The 25,285-nt window shown below is 37.2% G+C and overlaps 1 protein-coding gene across 7 annotated transcripts in view; it reads left to right on the plus strand.

Moving 5' to 3' along the window:
• Positions 1 to 25,285, plus strand: part of PIAS2 (protein inhibitor of activated STAT 2) — a 90,308-nt gene that overhangs the window by 49,111 nt on the left and 15,912 nt on the right. For all 7 annotated transcript variants that reach the window (XM_032859469.1, XM_032859466.1, XM_032859467.1 and 4 more), the window contains exons 6-11: positions 7,981 to 8,115; positions 10,544 to 10,649; positions 12,071 to 12,144; positions 19,385 to 19,545; positions 20,976 to 21,109; positions 22,960 to 23,131. In XM_032859469.1, the coding sequence (XP_032715360.1) occupies positions 7,981 to 8,115; positions 10,544 to 10,649; positions 12,071 to 12,144; positions 19,385 to 19,545; positions 20,976 to 21,109; positions 22,960 to 23,131 (782 nt within the window). The remainder of the gene's footprint in view (positions 1 to 7,980; positions 8,116 to 10,543; positions 10,650 to 12,070; positions 12,145 to 19,384; positions 19,546 to 20,975; positions 21,110 to 22,959; positions 23,132 to 25,285) is intronic.

Here is a 25,285-nt window from a genome sequence, read left to right on the forward strand (position 1 = left end):
TCACAGATTGTGGAATGCCTCTACACACTTTCAATGACCATTCATACCCAGTTTTCTTTGTCTGAGACCTGTTAAAGTTTCTTTGACCTTCATTTTTGTTCCTCTTTAACCCTCTCACCACCCTTGGAAGATCCAACTGTGAAGATCTTTTTGGTATCTAGGCCTACCTTGAAGACCTGTCCAGTATCATGCGGCTGTGCCAATGATGGGGACTATCTGAAATGTGTGAGGCTCTACCTAAACTCCGGCATTGCTGCAGAAAATACGGTGGTTGCAGGTTCCACAAAATACTCCAAATGGAGCAGTGTTATTCACTGGGATGGCATCTTCATCCATGAGCTCTGTCTATGGAAATCTCTGAATGTGTCACTCTTCAGTCCTTTTGAGAGCGAAGAAATTAGGCAGTTGAGTACTTTCTCTGGTAGATTGTTACTCAGTCACTGTTGGTTTCTTTCCCAAAGCACCAACTAACCCTTCAGTGCTTATATTAGACTGTTTGTGAATATATCAGTTACTGTGTAGTGAGTCTGGTCCTCTCCTCTGGAGCCAGGGGCCTTCTGTGGCTCCAGGGGCTCTTGAAGGAGCTGAAAAAAGGGAGCCTTAGGACAAAGGGAAAGACAGATTTCAAAAACAGAAAGCAGTGGGGGCTTGGGTGGGGGGGCTTTCCTGACCTAATCAGGCCATCCCAGAGATCAAATGCCAGACTTCCTCAAAGAGGCTTTTTGGCTCTGTGACCCTCTGTGGAACAGCTGATGTAAATTTACATGTAACAGATAGAAAACTCCTTAAACCACTTCTTGATCCACAATTGCTACTGATTGGGGTAGTGAAATACAGAGCTGTTACTAGCATGAAGCAGGTTTATGAAAATCATGGGAGTATACTGCAGCCTCAGAAGAGGAAACTTTACTAACCTTTTAGAAATTAATATGTTGAACTCCTCACCAGCATGGAGATCTCAGGGACTTTGTTCCAGTTGTAAGAAACATTGACAGGTCACAAAGGAGTTTGACAGGTCACAAAGGAGTTCGACATGTGATCCTTGCCCATGCTCCTAGTTTATTGCACAGCAAATCCTAGAGAATAAGCTTGACACGGTCATGGAATTTCCCATGAGAACTATGAATGTATTTGGATTTGTGTCCTGGAACCAGTCTCTCTGTGTAGACCTTATTGCAGTATCCAGTTATTATGGAACCATGATACTGCATGAACAAAGAGAAAGCTGAATGAGAAATAGCATTACCTTGATAATAGCAATGTGTCCCTGGATTCTTAAGGGTCAAATAGTGATGAAAGCAGTTCCTGTGCTGTTTTACCCATGAGTTTTAGGATGGTGAGTTTTAGGAGATGCCTTCATGCATTAGTTTTTTGTTTTGTTTTGTTTTTAAAGATTTTATTTATTTTTACAGACGGGGATCACAGGTAGGCAGAGAGGCAGGCAGGCAGAGAGAGGGGGAAGTAGGCTCCCCTGTTGAGCAGAGAGCCCGATGCGGGGCTCGATCCCAGGACCCTGGGATCATGACCTGAGCTGAAGGCAGAGGCTTTAACCCACTGAGCCACCCAGGTGCCCCAATGCATCAGTTTTTCAGATCCCTTAATACAAGGGATTAAGATCCCTTAATATAAGGACAACAGTAAGCAGCTCACAGCAGGACCTGTAGAATGACATGTACAGCATGGACAGATAAAAGTGAAACTGTCTCTGAGAGTATCCCCCATTCCCCGTCTTTGGCTCCCACGGCTGCCAGTGTGCAAACTGATAGAAGATGAGAAAATTTTATGTTTTTAAGAACAGAAGAAAAGGAAAGAGGAAAAAGACTCTCTTTGCTTAGAATGATTTTGAGAGGCTGAATTGTTTTTCTTTTTAAACAGATTTTGAGAAACTTCTGTAAATCTGTGGAGCTGTAACGTTGTGGGATATTGTAGAATTGGGTTGACAGTGGGGAGTATTACTTGGAAAGATTTTGTAGAATGGAGAGGATATGTGCTGCAATTCAGCTGGCAGAAATCAAATATTTCCTCTTGATGTAGTCAGAAGTCTTCTTGATGTTCACCCTCTTATCCTAATATATTCTTTTCTCTGTTCATGGACTTCTTTTTTCTCTTATATGTATTTTCCTTTATGTATTAGTTATGCAAATGGTCTGCCTCATAGTAAATCTGGACTGAGGTAAAGTCAGTATTTTCTTTTAAACATACACTTCTGTCCCCCAATTTAATCAGATTCCTGTGTCCTAAGGTGGGATTATCTAAAAGATAATACTGCAGTGGACTCAAAACTATCAAATATATGATTGAGTTTATAATTACATTGAAATAAACCATTGGAGGTTGTACTAATTCAGTATTCTAAAAATTGGTAAAGGAAGAGAGTCATTGATTTCAGCGTAGTCAGACATGTGCACAGTCAAGTTTTTTTTTATGGAAACATTTTAACTAATATAAGCAAAAGGAATAATGGATTAGAAAGCCATTCTTTTCAAATCCATAATTATATAATCGATCTAGGTAACCATCAATGGGTGCTAAAACTATTAGGTCAAAGCTTGATGGGGAATGTTACCATGGAGGGGTCAGGCTGACGTCAGCTGAATTCCTCATCAGTCTTGACATCACTGTAAACTGGGGCAAACTCATTACGTGCCTCACGATGTGGTACGGTGGGGGAGTACGTAACACTCCCTATGAAGTTTTGTGTCTGAGGATTCAAATCTGAATCCAATCAAGCGTGCACAACTGGCTACCAGCTTAAAATGTCTACAGGAGATGGAGCAGCAGAACTTTATACCAGGAGGAAGCCTCATGCAAAAAGTGAGGTCATTCTGCAGGTCAGAAGTCTTGGTATCTTCAACAAAAAATGACAGTGGAAAAGAAGAAGAGAGGGTGGAGGACAATAAAAATTATTATTGTAGAATAAAGGAGACTTCAGAGACAACTAACCATAATGTGAGGCTCTAGTTTGGATTCTGAATCAGACTGTAAAAGGACATCTTGTGTACCAGGCTATGTATATGGGTAACATGATGTGCCTGGGATTTGCCTTAAAATAATCTGGAACGGGAGTGAGGTTAAATAAGTAAAGATTGTTTATGAGCAAATATATATTGAATTGGGTGATGGGTATATGGGAGTTCATTATGCCTTTTTCATATATATGTATATAGTTTTTAAGATTTCACTTATTTGAGAGAGTGGGTGAGCAGGGTGAGGGCCAGAGGGAGAAGCAGACTCTGCTGAGCAGGGAGCCTGCCGTGGGGCAGATCCCAGGATTCTGGGATTATGACCTGGGCAGGAGGCAGATGCTCAACCGACATAGCCACCCAGGTGCCCCATCTTTTTTTATGTTTGAAAATTTTCAATAATAAAGACATTTGAAGCAGTTGGGAAATTTGAATATACACTGGATACTAGGTAATTTTTAAGAATTATGGTTAATTTTATAAGGTTGTGATATTGTTTTTTTTCTTTTTTTGAAAGGTGTTATTAAAACCGTGTAGAAGTATGGGTCAAGTGGCATTATCTAGAATAAATGTGTATATGTGTGGGGTGTGTATTTTTGGGTGGGCTGTGGGCGGAGCCAGAGGCAAATGAAGCAAGATTGGAAACATATCGTTGGTAATTAGTGAAGCTGGCTGTTGGGTACTTTTCTCTACTTACATCTATCCTTGAACATTTTATAATGTACAGTAAAATAGTAAATCTATGTTGACAGTATTACAGTAGTGGTAGTAGAAGTAATTAGGAAATTCCAGAGGGAAATGTTAAAGGAATAACGCTGTCAACTTTTGTCCCAGTTACAAGTCAGGTAGGATGTTGTCACAGTACATCACAGAAAGGTTTTCGAGTGTATTTTTCATTGGAACGTTAGGTTGAGACTGACATCTTTACTGGCTCTCCTGCAGCTTATTTATTTATTTGTTTTTCATTTTTTAAATATTTTACTTATTTATTTGACAGAAAAAGAGATAGAGTGAGACAGGGAACACAAGTAGGGGGAGTGGGAGGGGGAGAAGCAGGCTCCCTACTGAGCAGGGAACCCAGTGTGGGGCTCGATCTCAGAACTCCAGGATCATGATCTGAGCTGGAGGCAGATGCTTAACGACTGAGCCACCCGGGCACCCCTCCACCAGCCTTCTTAAAGAAGGTTTTTAGCTTTCCTCCAGAGGTCCCCTATCAAATGAACTTAAATTTGTTTTTTGCTTTAGATATGGAAAATCATTAGAAATATGTTAAAGCTGCACATTCATATTTTAGAAAATTGCAATTATACCCTGTTCTCAATAACCAGGTAATTAATGGCTGAATGGAGGTGATATAATGGTCAGAAGGAGAATACAAGTTAAAAGATAACTCAGAACTGCCAGTGAAATCAAACTAGTTGGGTAGGGTAGCGGTAGATTTAAAATACTTGAGGTGGCTGAGACTAGTACCAAAATTGATTTTGAATTTGCTAATACCTCGTTCTTGTAGTCACGTAGTCTCCCCTCTCTTGTTGCTCTCTTCCTCTTCAGACTGACTGAAAACATTGTTTATTTGATTCCAGTTTAGGGAGTTTACTCTTTGGCTAGTTCATGAGTTATTTTTATCATCTTGGCAGATCCTGTGCCATTGTTTTATTTGGCTAACCTACCAGTGAACATACCAGAAAACAGAAAACAGATAAAACAAAGGTTTCATTCAGAATTGCCCAGAATGTTGATATTTCTTTTTTTTTTTAATATTTTATTTATTGATTTGACAGAGAGAGATCACAAGTAGACAGAGAGGCAGGCAGAGAGAGAGAGAGAGGGAAGCAGGCTCCCCGCTGAGCAGAGAGCTCAATGCGGGACTTGATCCCAGGACCCTGAGATCATGACCTGAGCCGAAGGCAGCGGCTTAACCCACTGAGCCACCCAGGCGCCCCGAATGTTGATATTTCTTATGATTTTTTCTCATTGAACCAATTCGTAGAGTCTTGGTAAGAGATTGAATTGTTTTTGTCTTATTTCACTTGAATAACTTGAGATGGGCATAACCTTCCTGTACACGTGTACGCAGGTGCACACACAATTTCCCTTTTCTATAGTGTAATGGCCATTGTTGAAGTTATGTTCTTTGCCTTCCTTCTTCCCCTGCCCAAACTGTTTTTAATGATTTTCCAAGTCTTGATGCAAGTCATAGTTTGCAAGTTAGGTGTATTCCCACTGAATAATTACTATCATACCTCCTACGAGGCAGTGAAGAGGTTCCTTAGTTGTGATAGACTGTGTTCCTTAGCTCTGGTGTAATGCCACCAATACTGTATTTCATTGTTTCTAACATGCATATTTTTCACATCACTAGAGTCCAGAAGTGTCTTACAGTTGCTGATGACCAGGTGGCAAGCTATAGTGTGTTGTCATTGCCTAGTACAGTCATGATGTTATTCCTGTGGCATGACTGGTTAGCTCTGCTCCTTCGGTTTTTTTTAAGCAACAGATGATTTAAGAGCATTTTAAGGAAGGTTCACAAATACTGGTTGTTGTCTGAAAAGCTTCGATCAGTACACTCTCATAAGATCCAGATTGTATCAGCATTAATACATGCAGTTACCTTAAGGGTATCAGTGATCTGCAAGGAAATCCGAGGGATACCGGTGGAGTAGAATATAGTCATAAGAAATACTTGTATCTCCAGAGCTCTTAGTGGCATTTAGGGAGATGCCATGAAACATATGCATTGATGACTGAGTGAAAAGTGATTCAGAAGATTTTTCTGTATATTTAAAAGGAGTATGTTTGCCAGTTCATTTTGCTTGTATTTCTTTGCTATGCATGCAGGAATAAGTAGTGATATGTTAGGTTGTATCATTAACTGAGTGTGTTTTTTTTTCCTTCTCAGTTAAATTACATCAGTGGCATTTTAGATTCGGTGAAATATGGTATCTTCTTTACAGTATATAGATGTTTTCACAGCTAAGAAATTTTAATTTTCTAAAAACTATTACTTTAGGGTCACCTGAATGGCTTAGTTGGTTAAGCGTCTGCCTCCTCTCAGGTCATGATCCCAGGGTCCTGGGATCCAACTCCCATTTCAGGCTCCTTGCTCAGTGGGGAGCCTGCGTCTCCCTCTGCCTGCCACCGCCTCCTGCTTGTGCTCGCTCTCTCTCTGACAAAAAAATAAAATCTTTAAAAAATACTTTAGTTTTGAAAATTACAAACTGAGAAGTCTTTTGGTAATTGAGAATTGGATGTAATGTGAATAAAAAATGAGTGCACTTGCTATTTAAAACAACTACTTAGTGATTAGAAAAAGAATAAAGCATAAATATCAGTATTACAGCCATCAAGCTAATTTAATGCCAATTGAAATATTGATTATTCTTTGTTGACATGTTCTGGTTTTAAAAAATGACCATTTATTTTCTACTTGGAAAGAAGGCAATGGAGAGCATTTTTTTCATTCGTAAGACTTTAATAATTCCTTTGAAATCCATTAATTTGTTCTTTTTCCCCCATAAACTATTATAGTAAATATATTTTATTTTTATTTTTAAAAATTTTTATTGTTTTAAAATTTTAGTTCCAGTATAGTTAACATAGAGTGTTATATTAATTTCAGGTGTATATTATAGTGATTCAGCAGTTCTATACATTGCTCAGTGCTCATCATGAAAAGCATACTCTTTAATCCCTATAATTTATTTCACCTGTCCCCCCACCCTCCTTCCTCTGGTGACCATCAGTTTGTTCTCTATAGTTAAGAGTCTATTTCTTGGTTTCTCTCTCTTTTTTTCCCCTTTACTTGTTTTGTTTCTTAAATTCCACATATGAGTGAAATCATACGGTATTTGTCCTTCTCTGACTTATTTCACTTAGCCGTATACTCTAGCTCCATTCACGTGGTTGCAAATGGCAAGATTTCCTTTTTTTAATGACTGAATAATATTCCATTGTATGTATGCAGCACCACTTCTTTATCCATTCATCTATTTATGGACACTTGAGCAGTTGTATACAATGCTGCATAGGGGTGCATGTATCTTTTTGAATTAGTGTTTTTGTATTCTTCGAGTAAATACCTACTAGTGCAATTACTGGATTGTAGGCTAGTTCTGTTTTCATTTTCTGAGGATCCTCCATACCGTTTTCCACAGTGGCTGCAACGGTTTGCATTCCCACCAGCAGTGCACAAGGATTCCTTTTTCTCCACATCCTCGCTAACCATTGTTTGTGTTTCCGATTTTAGCCATTCTGACAGGTGCGAGGTGATAATCTTTCTGTAGTTTTGATTTGCCTTTCCCTGATGATGAGTGATGTTGAGTATCTTTTCTTTTATCTCTTGGCCATGCGTATGTCTTCTTTGGAGAAATGTCTGTTCATCTTCTGCCCAGTTTTTAACTGGATTATTATTATTTTGTTTTGTTTTTTGTGTTTTTTTTTAGTGTTGAGTTGTGTAAGTTCTTTATATATTTTGGATACTAAGCCTTTATCAGATATGTCATTTGCACATATCTTCCACTCAGCAGGTTATCTTTTAGTTTTGTTGATTGCTTCCTTCGCTGTGCGAGGAAGTTTATTTTAATGTAGCATTAGCAATTTACTTTTGCATTAATTTGTTCTTTAATCCCCAAACTTTGTTTTCCCTCTTTCCCATCCCCAGTATTTGAATGTGTTTTAAATAGGAGCTCCTACGATAGATTAATACAAAGAGGTACAACTTTATCATTTATAAAAAGGAAAAAGATTCATAGTATGGCAAGATGTTAGTATCTTTAAATTTAATGATGCAACATTTTTTGGTGCTTTTCTAACTTGTGAAATAAAGCGTTTCTTAAAAGGTCTGTTTCCTCTTTGGATTGGTGACTTTATGATGAAGATTTTGTGATTTCCAGGATAAAATAAGAATATGTATTGGATCTATGTAACGGAAATTAGGCAAACGTATGTCGGTCTTGGAGAAAATTGTTTGATTCCCCAACAGAGAATTTAAAATTATTTTTCTCTCTTATGGTTCTAGGGTTATGCACCACCACCTAAAAATGGGATTGAACAGAAGCGCCCTGGACGCCCTTTGAATATTACATCTTTAGTTCGGTTATCCTCAGCTGTGCCAAACCAAATTTCCATTTCTTGGGCGTCAGAAATCGGAAAGGTAAAGACTCTTCTGGGTAGCGCGTGAAAGTGATCTCACTAGGAGTTGATTTGTCTTGTCTTAGCTCAGGGTACTAGCTCTAACCTGTTAGTTTTCTGAGCTTAATTCCTGAAAAGCAGTGATTTTCAATTCAGGAGTGGAGATGTAGGGATTCTTAGGGTTGAAAAGTTCAAGATGTCCTAAATGTCATCTCTTTATTTTCTTGGAAAAGAAGTGAGTGTAATTACAGTATTTCTTGAGGAAATGCCTGAATCACAATTGTGTTTATGTATGTGTTTAAGTAGGGTTTTAAGAAACTGGAAACTTTGGGTAATGTTACGTATTTATGAAGAGGGACAAAGCTTATCAGACTTTGAGGAAAATGGTTAAGTGTGGTTGGAAATAATCTGTTCCAGCTTTTACATGAACAGCTGTCACTTCAGATAATTTGGGAATCTCATATGAAAATATTTACTTAAAATTACATTATTTTCCCAATACCTGTAGGTTGATGATCCTGGCTTTCTACTAATTCCTCGTCTCAAATGTGTTATGTTAGTTATGGGATACTGATTAATACAACAAGGGATTTCTGTTTACAACTATTTGTTTATATATAGAAATAATAGAATGTCAAAAAAGATTTCAGTTAATTTTTTTTTTAAATTTTATTTTATTTATTTATTTTTTTATAAGCATATAATATATTTTTATCCCCAGGGGTACAGGTCTGTGATTTGCCAGGTTTACACACTTCACAGCACTCACCATAGCACATACCCTCCCCAGTGTCCATAACCCCACCCCCCTTCTCCTAACCCCCCTCCCCTCATCAACCCTCAGTTTGTTTTGTGAGATTAAGAGTCACTAATGGTTTGTCTTCAGTTAATTTCTGAACATCAACTTTAGTCTTGCTATTTCATTGAGGTAAAGGGTAATATTCCTATTTTATTGACAGAAATTGAGTCATCTGTTCATAGCAGGAATTTTTGGTCGTCACACCAAGGCAGTTGCAGAGTTGAGGACATAAAGAATAGCTTTGTATTAATATTTGGACTAAAAAAAGTATTACTATCTCTCTAATGATTGTTTTCTTGAGCTCTCAGTTTTGAATTTTTACCATAACTTGTCTGTATTATCATAGGACACTGATCCTAATATTTTTCATTTGTACAAACTGTGCAGTATAGTGATGCATTGGGTAAGGATTCAGAAAATCTTGACTTAGTCCCAACTTGGCCACTGATTGATTTTGGCAAAGTTGCTTACTTTCCTGAGGCCTGTTTAAAGATAAGTAAAATCTTGCAAATGCAAGGGTCATTGGTAAATGAGCAGGTATTAATGCTTTAAAGCTAATGGGAGAAATTTGAATAGAAGAATGTATCTTTTTGACGTAATTATTAACATATATTTTTGAGTAAACAATTGTAGACATTGAAGATCTGGCAGGGTTTTTTGCTGTGTAATGGGAGTAATATACTTTCCTTGTAATTAAAATGATTAATTGACTTAAAATATGCATACTGTATTGAGTATTCAGATACTTAAAAAGACTGTTGAAGGATATTAAAATGGTATTTACAGTATTTGGCTTGATAACTATTAAAAGTATTTTGTTTATTATAGGACCAATTGAATGAATATGTGTAGTGAAATAGTAAGATAGATTTTTAGCATGTAGGTAAAATTCTATTTCATCTCTTCATAGCTCTATAAATAGCTAACGAAGGTTCCTTTGTGCCAGATCTAAGAGGTATGGGATTGGATGCTATTATTTTCTGGCCTTGTCTTTTTGATTTGTATCATTTCTTCGTGTGTCTTAAATACTACAGTAGCTGTCCCTTCCCTAATAAAATGTGCATTTGGAAACAGGGGTTAATTTGTCAGAGTTTTTCTCCGAAAAAAGCTGATACTGGGTTCATTTGAAGATTTGTTCAAGGCCACCTCAAGAAGAGGTGGTCTCTTCTGCCAGAATTAGAACTTTGAAACTCTGGATTTGAAATGTTAATTCAGACCACTGGTGTTTAAACTTTGTTTCTGCAGTGGAACCCATTCTTCAGTGAAAATTTTGTGACAGTCCCATTACATGAAAACAAAATTTTAGTTAGAAGTGGGCATTCCGGGAGGGTACATTCTCATTCATGCCATGATGACCCTAGGATAATCAGTTATGCTAAATTAGAAACACAGTTTGAAAACACAGATCTAAGATATGTTATCTTTCACATGGATGTTTTAAAGTGATAAACGATTGAGAAATACCTTTAATGTGATTGAGTTTTATCTTCCCTAAAATAGCTAAGTTGATTTTGTTCCCTTCCCAGTCCTTGACCTTCCTGTGAAAGTGATTTTTGAATGTTATTTTTAGAAACCAGAGTTTCTTAGACAGGTATTTTATGTAAATAGGCTATTATCTCTCATCTTTAATACAGATTATCTTTCTTTGTAGAATTACTCCATGTCTGTATATCTTGTACGACAGCTCACATCAGCCATGTTATTACAGAGATTAAAAATGAAAGGTATTAGAAACCCTGATCATTCCAGAGCACTAAGTAAGTAATGTTTGTAAGACTGAGCATTTGAGATGCTTTAATGGAAAAAACAAAACAAAACAAAACAAAAAACCCAAGCCAAGCCTTAAATATACATCAATACAGGGATAATTTGTGAAGAATTATTAAAAAAACCTAAAATAATTTGAGTTAATACTCTTATGAACAGAGCCCTATAATGAAAAGCCCTTCTTAGAAATCACTCCTAAGGATCAGTTTTATATCCCCACTGGTCTGATTTTTGGCTTTTTTATGAAAACTTATTTAGGTAAATGTCAGGTTGATGGTAATTTTGATGCATATGTTGACTCGCAAATAGGAATGCAAGTCTTCAGAACCTCCAGTGTGTAATGCAATGTACATTTTAAAAAATTCTAAACGAGAAAGCTCTTTTTGCAAAAGAAGTGTTGATATCTGTCAATAATATTTGACTTCTCAGAGGTTTTATTTTTTACTTTGCTTTCATAACGTATAATAATAGAGAAAAAGTCTAACTCAGACTGTAAATAATTCAGTAACTTAATTTAATTGAACAAGACATTTTTCTGGGAAAGACAATATTTTTCCCCCAGTTACTTCACTTAACGCTGGATGAACTGGAAAGGAGAAGAGAATCTACAGATTGAAAAGGGAGCCAAGTAGATCTGTTGAAATGGTTTGCATTTCTTGTACTTAAACCATTCTCATATCATTAAACAGCGGAGTTGCGGTCTTCCTGCCTAGAGCTGGAAGACAAGGAAGCACTTCCCTCCGTTTTTTCATCCCACTGCAGTTCCAGTTCCCATTTCCTTGCCTTTTCTCTATGATGGTGCTGAGTGTTAACCACCTGGAGGCCATGCATATGTTTGTGACCTTGTAGAGACTGTAACCTGTGTACATTACCGGGAAAATCAAACTGCAGAGGCATTAGCGCATCTCTTTCAGTTTTCAGTTGTTAAAGGAAGTATAAGAGTGTTTGGCTTTTTCGGTTTACAAATTTAATAGTTGTTGGAAACAACCAGAACCCCATAACAAAAAGTCCTCTGAGTGCGTGTGTGAGGAAAGCACTGAAGCTCCAAGCACAGCTCCTTTGCAAGTTCCTTTCCCAATTGTTATATTGTTCTTCAGTCTTACATAGTTGTCTGTTTTGAAACTCTTCCTTACCTGCAATTTTACTTCTAGAAAGAAATTACTTTAAAAATGCAATCAAACATGTGAATCTAGAGTTTGCAAGTTTGTAGTTCTTTAACCTAATACTGGAAGTATGATTGTGTTTTTACATTAATACTTAACATTTTGGGGGGTTTTTTGTTTGCTTTTTGTAGTTTCTTGACCTACTCAAAGTGTTTGGGAAACTTTAAATAAGATGATATATATTTCTGTAATCCTGTTCAGAATATTACAGTTAAAAAAATTTTTTTAAATTCTTTTTCTTTTTAAAGTTAAAGAAAAACTTACTGCAGATCCTGATAGTGAAATTGCTACAACTAGCCTTCGGGTATCCTTGATGTGCCCTGTAAGTAACGCAAAAAAACATTCCGGGGTGTTTCACTTTTTATAAATGACTAATTTTCCTATACAAGTAAGTGTGGGAATGAATGATACATTATGATAGAATTCAGAACTTTTGTCATTTTCCCATTCAGGAATTTTAATGATTAAACCTAATTCTAAAGAATGCAAATGTTCTTCAAACAATGACTAAGCAAGGAAAGATCTAAAAGGGTATTGTTTCAAAAAAGGAAGAGAGCTTTAGGTTCAGAATAATCTGTCACAGTTTTTTTTTTTTTTTGCTGTAGATAGTCTACAGCTAATAGTAAATATTTAGAGAGAATAGAGAGTTGGCTCCTTTTATCAGAATATAGACTGTGTTGAAAAATAGCAGTAAAATTACTATCACCTAATAAATGCTAATTGATGGTTCTGGTTTAATGAATTAGAATGTTTGAGATGTCTTTATCTGTTTGTAATGCACTTCTAAGTTGCATAATAATTTTATGTCTCTTTATATAGAGACTATGGAGTGGAAATCGGTCAGCAACTCTCAGATCCTCCTGTGTTCTTGTTACTGAGCTAATTTTGGGGAGAAAATACCGAGGACTTGATAAGAACTTGTCAGAAAGTTAATAGTCTACTTTGAGAGATAAAACTAACTCACATGAGAAAACGAAGACATACATACCACATGTAACCTTGCTAAGCGTAGGGAGAGGTCAGGAATAGTGGATGAAGGCTTCTCTAAAATCAGTACTGGTGGAGGGGAACCTTTCCACATGCAAGGAACTTTATGAGAAAAGTCATGGAATCAGGATTGTAGTTTTGGGAGAACCTCATGACCAGCCGCCATTGTGAGAAATGTACAGTATTTAAGTGGAGAGAGAATTGTGTCAGAGAGAGGGAGAGAGAAAGGAATAATTTGTTGAGTTCCCATGATGTGCTTCTTAATTTAACTGTCTTAACAAACCTGTGTGGAAGAGTTGTTCACATTTTGTAGTTGAGGGAACTGAGATTAAAAGTGGTTGGATAACCCACATCACACAGTAGCAAAACAAGGATAAAAATTTTGGTCTTCTGACATTATACAAGATACCTTAACAATATACCATAATACCAAATTGGGCTAAAATATAAATATCCTTGTTATATAAGCTCACCTCTCTGTCACCCTGGAAAGTGATGTTTGCAGATCTCTTTCTTTCTGAATTTATTTTTTAATTACCATTAACTTAAACTAACTTAGCTCTGTTGAAAAGGAATAGAAATGCATGAAATTGGATTGCTTAGAAATGGTGAACCTGTGGTTGTCAGATCCAGAGAGAAGAAAGTCTGCTGTTCCAGCAGCGGGGGTGGGGAGCATTGATGCCTGAAGTGGTGGCAGAGGCCCAAGAGAGCTTGTGTTTGGACCCAGGACCTCCTCTTCTACCCCCATGCTGTGTGCAGACCTTGAGACGTGATTTCTTTTGAGTGTCTTCACATTACTCTTTTCCTCCCTCTCGTGTTAAAATGGATGTTAAATTGAAACACAGGAGATTGCCATTTTGTTGGTCAAAAATAGTCGTATATTGACAGGTTTCTTACAGTTTAATCCTAGTATATTGAGCAAATGTTGTTTACTGGCTATATTCTAGGCATAATCACTACATGGGAAGGGAATTCATGTTACCTCTATGTTTTAGTAGCACACTATTCTGTTAGTAAGAAAGTGCTTCTGGATAGCTTACCTAAAGAGTTCTAACGGTTACATGATTCCATTTTCTGTCTTGTCTCCTTGACCTTGTTTTTTTTTTAAAGTTTTTTTTTTTCTGTTTTGTTTTTTTTAAAAACACTGTGTTATTCTGTATGAGAACAACCCAAACAAAACATAAGAGACTGACATACTAACAGATTCTCAGATTTTCAAAATAGTGGAAGTGGTATATCAGAGCGGTTAAGATTCCTTCTATATAAGAGTAGGGAACAGTTCCTTTTCACTAAGTCTCTTTTGCAGATTATCTTTTGATCTTTGAAAAAAAATCACACTACCTGATTTTTTTCAGCACTTTCTAAGAAAAGAGTAAGTGGTACTTTCCAGGCTGTAGTAGTGTTAACACAAAGTTGAAGCTAACTGTAGTATATGATACATGTTAATTAGAACACCAAACAGATGTTTTGATCAGATTTAATAGATGGATGACAGAAGTTAGATGATGAGAGGAGGAGATAATACCAGTATTAGCTGAAAAGAGCAGAAAGGAGTGCAGCCTATTGGCTGCAGAAGTAGCAGCGGATCCAGAGTGGTGCTAGGAAATACAGAAGCACAGAGTGGATCGTAAGCATTTGGAAGGATAAGACATGAACCCTGGGATAAGGAAGCTATCAGAAAATGATAGCTGCCAGGTACTGGAAGAAGTGTTTGTCCCATTTCACAGTATATTTGTAAAATGATTCAGAGTAGACTTGAGTCTGGGGAGTGGGGAGTGCAGTCCAAAGCCTCTGTCCTTGGGACTTACAGAAGGCAATTTTACTGTTGTTCGAGGGAGGGATCTAAGTGTATATAATTATATTTCTGAACAGTGTCTGAATTTTACAGTTTTTAAAATTTATCAATTTTAGTAATATCAGCTAGTGATTTTCTGTCTTTCCCGCAGAGGTGGGCTGGGTGGCTGGGGGATAGAGAAGGGGGCTAGGTTTGATTTTATCTTTTAAGATTCTGACTCATGTATAGTTTGGATCCACTGATGTGGGTCATTTTTACTATATACATTCTTAATTTACGTAGATGCATTTAGGCTACAACAAACTGAAAATCAGTTTAGGTACTCTGTACATAACATTGCACTCTGATGTTCATAGCAACATGATCCACAATAGCCAAAGTATGGAAGCAGCCCAAGGGTCCATCGACTGATGAATGTGATATATTACTCAGCTATAAAAAAAGATGGAATCCTGCCATTTGTAATGACATGGGTAGAGCATGAGAGTATTATGCTAAGCAAAATCAGTCGGAGAAAGACAGATACTATATATGATATAATTCATACATGGAATTTAAGAAACAAAACAAATGGGGTGCCTGGGTGGCTCAGTGGGTTAAAGCCTCTGCCTTCGGTTCAGGTCATGATCCCAGGGTCCTGGGATCGAGCCCAGCATCGGGCTCTCTGCTCAGCGGGGAGCCTGCTTCCTCCTCTCTCTCTCTCTGCCTGCCTCTCTGCCTACTTGTGATCTCTGTCAAATAAATAAATAAAATCTTTTTTAAAAAATTAAAAAACAAAACAAATGAGCAAAGGGACAAAAAAGAGAGGCAAACCAAGAAACAGACCCTTAACTATAGAGAACAAACCGATGGTCACCAGAGGGGAAGGGGGGGGGCGTGTGATGGGGAATTAAGGGTACATCACACTTGTGATGAGTACCAAGTAATGTTTGGAAGTGTTGAATCACTATATCATAACATCATAACACTATATCATAACATCTGAAACTTAGATTACACTGTATGTTAACTGGAATTTAAGTAAAAACTTAAAAAATATTTTACTAATCAAAAAAAGTATTGCATTGTTTAGGAACCATTCCTTCCATCCATCCGTCCATCCATCCATCCATCCATCCATCATCTGACTAAATAGAATTTAATGCATACAAAGCTGCTTTTGTTGACGCGCCATGATCAGTATTAGGAAATTAATCAGATTTGGCCAGTTGGTAATAAATGCTTTTTTTAACTTGAGAAATGCTCATTAACTTTTGTGAGCCACTAGGATTAAATTTAGGATCAGCAGCTTCTATAGTTGTGAATGTTTTCAGTTCTCTGTATCGTGGAAATTTTAAGGCAGTGACAGGAGAGATGAAGGTGGTACCTAAGAAGAAGAAGAAAAAAAGCAAGTTCCCAAAGCATGGCTCAGGGATACTTGGGGGCCCTGAGACTCTTTGAAAAGGCTCACAAAGTCGGAGCAATTTTTAAAATAATACTATGATGCAGTTTGTCTCTTTTCTGTTATTCTCTCATGAGTAGGCAGTGGTGTTTAATAGGGATTACCTGACTACTGGTAATGTCAGTGTTCCGAGCGTTGATGTAGTGTGTATTTGTGGGTTCTTGTGTTTTAAAAATGTCTGCTTTAATTGCTACTACAATAAATATTGGTAAATATAATCTATATATATAAAAACTCCTTGAGATTCTCAATGTTTAAGAGTGTGAAGGGATTCTGAAGCCAAAAGTATGAGAACTAGGAGCCCCCACCCCCTCCAAAGAAATCATAGTAGGCTGAGTTAGAGCATTATTTAAAGGAAACAAGTTATGGAAATTGACAAATAGTAACTACTTTATTATAAAATTATTCAAATAGAACAGACATTAAAACTTGAAAATGATAAGATCTCTTACTCAGAAGTAATGCTACTAGTAGTATGAAATAAATCTTTCTAGACTGAACTTTATGTTCATAGTTATGTATGTTTATTGGAAAAAATTGTATTGTGCTACATATACTATTCTGTGGTTTACTGTTTTAAAATTAACAGTATATTTTAAGTATTAATACCTGTAGATATGTCTTATTTTAATCATACAGGCATTTTGTTGATTGGGTGTGGTGTAAATTAACTTGTTCCAACCTTTTTAGTGATTATTTAGGTTGTTTCCAAATAAAAAGCAACGATGAAAAATTCCTAAGCAAAACACTAGCCAGTAGAATCCATTACTTTAAAAAGAATCCGGTATTTTATAAGAATAATACATGATAACAAAAGGATACCTCTTAGGAATGCAAGTATGGTTTGATTTTAGAAAAACTGTGAAAATTGTTTATATTAATAATGGGAAGGGGGTCAGGAAATTCCTGTGATCATCTCATTAGGGTGCTAAGCATTCAGTCAGCTTCCATTCCTAATAGAACAAAAACTCTTAGCAAAATAGGAAAAGGTGGATAATTGGAACCAAGAACCAGCACCATGTGTGATGTTGTAAAGCTAAGAGGAGTCCCATGGAAGTAAACATTTGTGTTTGCGCTAGAGCTCCACCAGCTGGGTCTCAGTGGGTGTGTTGTTTGTGGCCTCACGTCGTCTCAGCATCTTTATTTCAAAAGCAGAAATACAGATACTAGTCTTTCTGCAGTCCTAGGGCCGTTAGGAGAATTCTGTGAAATGTATGTAAAAATCCTTAGCGCCCAGTAAGATTCCACATGGCTTAGGAGAAAATCTGTTATTAAAGGAAGGGAAAATTTGGAAGCAAATATTGTAAGAAAATGAAATGCCTTAGGTTCTATTCTTACTTTTTTCTTTATTAAATAATAAGTTCTGTTGTGCCATGTACTTGCGCGAATCACTGTAACTTCCAAGATCCCTTTTAGAATTCTAGTTAAACACTCAGATGGAGTCAGTATAGCACAGTGATAAGATACGGACTCTGGAGCCAGAGCTGCTCGGTTCAGATATTGGCGCTGCCACTTTCTAACTTTGTAATGGTAGTCATTACTTAGCTTCGTTGTGCCTTGGTGTTCTCAGGGTGGGAGTGGGGGAGACAATAATGTCTCTAGATGAGTCATACAGTGCAGTTGTTAGGTTTAAATATAAAGTGTCACTTCATAATATAAAGTCATCAACATCGTGCCTTCTATGTAAGTACAACTATACAAACAATAGTTATTGCTATGCTGACAACTTGGCTAAATTAATTTTTTTGATTACGAAATAAACAAATGTTCATTTTAGAAGAAAGAAATTATAGATTAAACCATAAAGGCGGGGTGGGGGGTACCAAACAGGAGCATTCTAAGACTCCTACCCCTCAGGCAAAGTTAACAGTGTAATTTTGCTGTGAATTTTTCTAGACGTTATAGTGCCCATAAAGAAGTCCTTCCTGCTTCCCTTTCTTTCCCATTGCTGTTTTTCTAGTCTGTCTGTCTTTGTTCTGTCATCTGATCAGCAGATTCTGAGCACATGCTGCATTTTAGGTGCTGTGCTGTGACACTTGGATTACAGTGGTGAGCAGTGACATGGGTCTTGTCCTTGTGGAGTCTAGAGTCTAGTGGGAGAAACAGATTTTCTATCCGAATAACACACAGCTGGTTGTAAGCTGAGAGATTTTCTGTAAGGAAGTACATAGGGAGGGCTGTTGAAAGGCTATAGCGACAGACTCCATCTAATCTGGGTGTGTGTCCTGGTGTTGGCATACCTCTACCCGCTGGAATAAGAACTGAACAGAGCACTGTAGTTATATAAAAGTATATCGGAATATCAGCACATGTGATTATACACAAGTAAAAAATTCTCATAAGTGAAAAATATATTTGCAGTTCACATCATCATATATATGAGGCTGACTTAATATAGAGCTGCTGTAGATAGATACCAAAGACTAAATGGAAAATGAGAAAAGGTTATGAATAGACGGTTCTTAGAAGCACAAATGGCTCTTAGAAGTAAAAAAGAAGCTCTACTTAAAATAAGGGAGTGTAGTTCACAACAAAATGGGGTTTTTTCACCTATCAGGTTGGCCGAGATCAGAGTTACAGCACTGTGTGTGCAAGGTTGAGGGGAACCAAGTGCACTGATACACATATGTGCATACATTGGTAGGTAGGCAGCTTCTGTGGGAGACCTTTTGTCAGTGTGACAGAAATCATAAATGCACTTTCCCTTTGACCGCAAAATATCACTTCTAGGAGTCCGTCCTGTAGATATTTACTGCAGCATTATTTGTAGTCATAAAAGATTGGAAACAATTTAAACGTCTGTCGCTAGGGCAGGGTACTAGTTAAATAAATAATGAGCCTTCATATCATACGCTTCATTATCAGTTATGATACCTTCATATCATGGTAGCTTTTTGTGTTCTGATATGTATGAAACAGTCACCAAGGATATTATGTGACAGTTGGTACAGAATTGTGTGGATTGCATGCCACCATTTCTGGGAAAATTTTTTAAATACATACTTGATTATGCGTAGACCCAGTGCAAGGACAAGCAAGAGATGGGCAACAGTGGTTCCCTCTAAATAGGGGAACAGGTAAGAAAGAGTCACATTTTTCTTCCTGTGAATTTGCATGTTGATTATTTTAAAAATGTGAAATGGGCTTTTAAAAATCATAGGGCCATCAGTGAATACAAGTGAAACATGTAGCAATCTTGATAGAGATAAATTCTGGTTTAAATTTTTTCATTTTGATTTTCTCATAAGATCTTTTCAGACTTTTATGAGTGATCCTTGCCTTTGAGGCTTTATTCTCCTTTCTGAAAAGTTTCCCCCTGTTGTCTTCCCTGTCCTGTAGTTAGGGAAAATGAGGTTGACAATCCCGTGCCGTGCAGTGACTTGTACACATCTGCAGTGTTTTGACGCTGCCCTTTATCTGCAAATGAATGAGAAGAAGCCCACCTGGATCTGTCCCGTGTGTGATAAAAAAGCTGCCTATGAAAGTCTCATTTTAGATGGGTAAGTGTATCCCAGCCTACGTGTTAGCATATGTAAACAGTCAGTACAGCCTCATATACATTTTAGTCTAGCATTGTGTTACCATTCGTATTTATTGTTAAACTCAGAGGGGCATTGGTCTGTTGTTTTCTTGTAGTGTCTTTGTTTTATTTTTGTTTTAAGATTTTATTTACTTGTGTATTTTAGACAGCATGAGCATGGGTTGTGGGGAGAAAGGCAGAGGGAGAGGAGAGAGTGTATCTCTCAAGCAGACTCCGTGCTGAACATGGAGCCCTGCGCCGGGCCCAGTCCCACTACCCATGAGATACTGACCTAAGCCAAAACCAAGACTCAGACGCTCAACCCACTGAGCCACCCAGGCATCCCCTTTGTCTCCTTTTAATACCACCGTAATGTTGACCTCATGCAAATGAGTTGGGAAGTGGTGGTATCATGTCTTCACAAATATTTGGTGAAATTCCCTAGTGAAGATGTTTGGGACTGGGCTTTTCTTTGTGGTAAAGTTTTTAACTACAAATTCATTTTCTTTAATATACCTGGGTTTCCTCAGGTTATCTATTTCTTTTTGAGCATTAGTGTGGCTAGAAGTTTGTCGATTTTATTGATCTTAAAGCCCTAGCTTTTTGTTTTCATTGATTTTTTGTTTTTTTTTTTCTATTTCGTTTGTTTCTTTTCTTTGTTATTTCCCTTTTCATGTTTAATTTTAATTTTTTTTCTGGTTTCATTAGGTAGAAGCTGAGGTCATTGATTTGAGTCCTTTTTTAATATAGGAAGATTAGTGCTATAAATTTTCTTCCAAGTACTGCTTTAGCTATATTCCACAAATTTTATTATATTTTCCTTTTTGTTCAGTTCTAAATACTTTCTAATTTATATTTTTATGTGGGTTTTTTTTTTTTTGTCTCATTGGTTGTTTTGTTTAGTTTCAAAATATTGGCATTTTCCACATATTTTTCTGAAGATGATTTCGAATTTCACTATGGACATAGAACATAATTTGTATGCAGAGTTATTTTAAATTTTTTCATGTCCCTAATCCTCCTTTTCCCTACCTGATGATCCTTTTTTCTTGAGAATAAGCTTATAAATTATTTTTCATATAATAACCTTTATATTTCCTTATGTTTGTTTTATATGTTGTGTTGGAAATTGTTCTTACTGGCCAATCCCAGTTAGGAGGCTCCAGGTGTCTTTCTGTTTAGTCACTGATTTCTTAGATGATACTCAGTAAGTCACTTATGTTGCTCATTAGAGATCTAAAACCTAGGAGGAGGGGATGTAGTAGTTGTTGTAAAATGTGAAGTTATTGAAACACCAAACAAAAAAGATAGCATTATTTTCATCTCCAAGGCAGTATATGTATTACTTTGTTAGTTCACCGTTGAACAAAGCCATTGATTACATTTATGCAATTCTTAATTGGTTCATAGGCTTTTTATGGAAATTCTCAATGACTGTTCTGATGTGGATGAGATCAAATTCCAAGAGGATGGCACTTGGTGTCCAATGAGACCGAAGAAAGAAGCTATGAAAGTGTCCAGCCAGCCATGTACAAAAATAGAAAGTATGTGCAGAATGGCTACAGAGAGCAAAGCAATGAGACTCCTACAGTGTTGTTTTTATTGTTAACCTTGGCCGCTAGAACTACATTTGGAGCTCAGTTTGCGAACTTTATCTTTTGATCATCTGTTACATATGTAATTTCCCCCGAATGATTTTTACTCTTTCCTTCAGAAATGTGCTAAAGTTTATACCATCTTCTAATTAGCTTTTTCATAATATATTTTTATATGTAAAGTAAATGAAACAATCATCTGAAGTTATTTTAATATATGGTGTTTGTTACAAAATGAAAAGTTATAAATGACTTTTTTTTTTTTTTTTAAGATTTTATTTATCCACTTGACAGAGAGAGATCACAAGCAGGCAGAGAGGCAGGCAGAGAGAGAGAGGGGAAGCAGGCTCCCCGCCGAGCAGAGAGCCCCATGTGGGGCTCGATCCCAGGACTCTGAGATCATGACCTGAGCCGAAGGCAGAGGCTTAACCTACTGAGCCACCCAGGCGCCTTATAAATGACATTTTTATGGACGATTTTTCAGGATTCTTTGTAGAGTACCTTTTGGGGGAACTGCCAGTGGAGGTGTGCTTAGAGAGGCAGAATCCATCAGTGGAGGGTGGGGGCAGGTGCTCACAGGTCAGTTGCTAAAAAAGTGAACAGATTGTTTCCATTTCTTTATAGGAAGGAATTTGACCATTGCCTTGGTTACCTAGGATGTATACTCAGCTCTCTCTACCCAGCCACACTGAGTGGAGAAACTTAGGGCAGTACCATAATTGAAACCTGTAGGTGAACTTAAAATTTTCTTTTTATCTGATAATAGTCCACTCACTACATTTATGCTTTGTGCTGATTATGTTTGACACTCTACCAGTGTAATGAATAATGGGTACTCAAGAGTAAAAAGTGAAAGATTCATGTTAATATTAATCATTCTCCTGGGGCACCTGGCTGCCTCATTCACTATGAATGAAACTCTTGATCTGAAGGTCCTAAGTTCAAGCCCCACATTGTGGTGTGGAACCTACTTTAAAAAAATTCATTCTCCTGTGATTGTTACTGAACCTACAGGTAGAATTACGATCAAGGTTTCCCTCATCTTTGAGAAGAACAGTGATATAGTTGATTAGTTGCTGCTTTTCCATTATCAGCCAGCATTAGTTTTCTGTTAAAGAGATTACAGGGCATAATGTAATTTCTGTGAACTGGTGTGTTAACATATAGTATATGAGGGCAGAAAGGAGGACCTAAGTGATTAATAGATAGTTGATAAGAAAAGCTTTAACTGTCTGAATAATTTAAAAGAGAAGTTTGGAGTTTTTTCAGCTCATGAAGGTTTAAATTTTTATCAGGTTCTGGCTTATGGTGAGGGGCCTCTACAGTATCCTGACATGAGTACTGTTGCTTTGCTAGAGTGAAAGTATCTGATTCTGACTTAACAGTGCCGCACATCTGTAAGAATACACAGCCCATGAAGCCACTTACTCTTGCCTGTGGCTGAGATTGGACCCCTAACCCTAGGCTGCCTATAAAATGACTGCTTACCTGGGGAGGCAGGCAGTGTGAGCAGCAGGATTTGAGCACGTCCTCTGGCAGTCCTGGGGACATAAGAGCATGCTGTTCGAAGGAGGCTTTGACACTCTGGCCATGCATAGAGCTTACTTTTTGTCCCCAGATTAAGCAGTCACTTTATAGACAAATGTCTGGAGTTAAGGAGTTCGTCTCTATCCATTGGGCACAGTATGTGTCTTTACTGGTTGTATATTCTCCTGGACTTGCTCCACAGTTAAGACTTAAGGTTAGAGTTTGTGTCCCACCTTTGATTTTTTTTCTTTTACTTCTCTTCCCCACATCAGGTTCAAGTGTCCTCACTAAGCCATGTTCAGTGACTGTAGCCAATGAGACAAGCAAGAAGAAAGTGGATGTTATTGACCTAACAATAGAAAGCTCTTCTGATGAAGAGGAAGACCCGCCTGCCAAAAGGAAATGCATCTTTATGTCAGAAACACAAAGCAGCCCAACCAAAGGGTTTGTTAATTTATAGTTCACTATTGTTTATTACATTTGGAACTAACTGTTCTTGGTACAGGTTTGTAAATGTCTCTGAGAGTTGCATAACCATAGAAGGCTATTTTCATTTGCCTTTATTCAGTTGAAATATTTTCAAGAAAGCATCTTGTTTAAAGGAGAGAAAATTTTGATGAAGAAATTATTAACACCCTTGGGAAGTAAGAGTTGAAGTCTTCTCATGTATAAGTATTTATTTCCTATTTGATCCTTTTTTGTCATTTTTCTGGAACCTATATTTGGCATCACAGCCAACATGAGTAAGCCCAGCATAAAAATGGAGTGTGGCATTGGGAATCTGACAAGTGTGGGTTCCAGTTTTGATACCATTGCTTACTAGTACCGGGATCTTGACTAATATACTTATGTGAGCCTCCTTTTTCTGCTTTGTAAAATGGGGTTAAATAATACCTACCTCAGAAGATGATTGTCTGGTTTCAGTAAGAGAGAGAGCTTAGGCTCATTGTCAGGCATGTGGTAGTCTCTTAGTAAAAATTGGTTGCCTTCCTATTTCATCCTCTCCAGGGCAAACTGTGGGCAAGTAAATGCATTCTAGCATGTCATGTTTTATGAGTCATATGGCAGAAGCTGTTGCTGTCTTATGTAGTAAGTGATAGCTTTAAGTATCTGTCAACTGGTGCTTCTTAGAAATTGTGGAACCTGTAAGATAGTAGCAGAGGGTTTTTGTTACCTTCCATGAACATACTGTATTAGACTTGGGTGTGCCAGTCTTGTCCTTTGGGCCTCTCAATGCACTTATTTTTTCTGTAATTTATATGCCATAACATTTTCCCATCTTAACTATTAAGTTGCCCAGTTTATTGATTTTAGTGAATTCAGAGAGTTGCCCAGTCATCATCACAATTCAGCTGTAGAATATTTCCAACACGTAGTAAACATCTCTCATGTTCACTTGCAGTTAATCCCCATTCACACCCCAAATCTAGGCAACTGTTTATCTCCTTACCATCTCTATGAATTTGTCTGTTCCAGACATTTTATATAGGTGGAATTATACTCTCAGTGTATTTTGGCCCAAAAGGACTAGAAGTTATAGCTACCCAGCTCATTCCATGAAGTCAGCTTAATTCCTAATACCCAAATGAGATTTACACATTAACAACCGTGCAGAAGGAAGCTGGTTCACATTTGAAAGGCCAATGAAAATTCTGAATTCAGTCTTAGAAAATCATTTAATTATATATTAAAATGGTATCCATTACTACAAAGTGTAGGGTTCATCCAGGAATGCTTTATTGTTAAGAAATACATTGATAAAATGGATCGTGTAATAAGGATAACTATGTAGTCATCTTAATGGATTCTGGAAAGGTATTTTTCATTAATAGCCATTCCTGAGAGAAACTCTTTGAAATATCAGAATTTACTTAAGGTTTGAAGGGTTTACCACTGAAGCTGATTTATTCTTAGGCTGCATTAATGAAAGAGGCATAGTGTCCAGGGTATATACCTACACTAGTTTTATTCTGTTTAAGGCTAGGTGATTTTTATTTAATACCACTCCAGTCAGTGTTGACCATGAGCAGATGGGAACAGGTGGTAGTGCATCCTGTAGCATGATGGATGGATAGATGGGTCTAAGGACTGACGCTGTTAAGCCAGGACAAGAGAAGATGTGAATATGTGAATATCTTGTAGTTCTTAAAAGGGAATCATTGACTAAGTGGATTAAGTTTATTCTGTGTAATAAAATTTGGGAGATTTAAGTCCAGTGGAGGGAAGATACATGGAAAGACTTCAAGCTGGAGCTGAACACTAGGAAAGTTGATGTTTCCTGCTAAAATCACATTTTCTTTATTGAGGTAGAATGGATGCCACCTGTCCCAGTGGGTGTCATGGAGACTACTCATGCTGTGGATATATTATCTCTGTATTCCCTTCCAACTCTTAATGCTTTTCTGGTTTTGTTCTTGGTCATCCTTTTCGTATTGTCTTGTGGCTCAGCATCTAGAATTTTCATGGTTTTCTTCTGCTGTGTAAGTTTATCGTGGGACTTCTTGGTCAATGATAGTAAGCAAATGAGAAAGAATAGAGAATGAGAAACCAGAAAAACTTGCTTTCAGTTACGTTCCAGAGAGCAGTTATTTTTTTTTT

The sequence above is a fragment of the Lontra canadensis genome, unplaced genomic scaffold, assembly GCF_010015895.1.
Source record: "Lontra canadensis isolate GAN:19392208 unplaced genomic scaffold, GSC_riverotter_1.0 scaffold17, whole genome shotgun sequence".
In the NCBI taxonomy this organism is placed as follows: Eukaryota; Metazoa; Chordata; class Mammalia; order Carnivora; family Mustelidae; genus Lontra; species Lontra canadensis.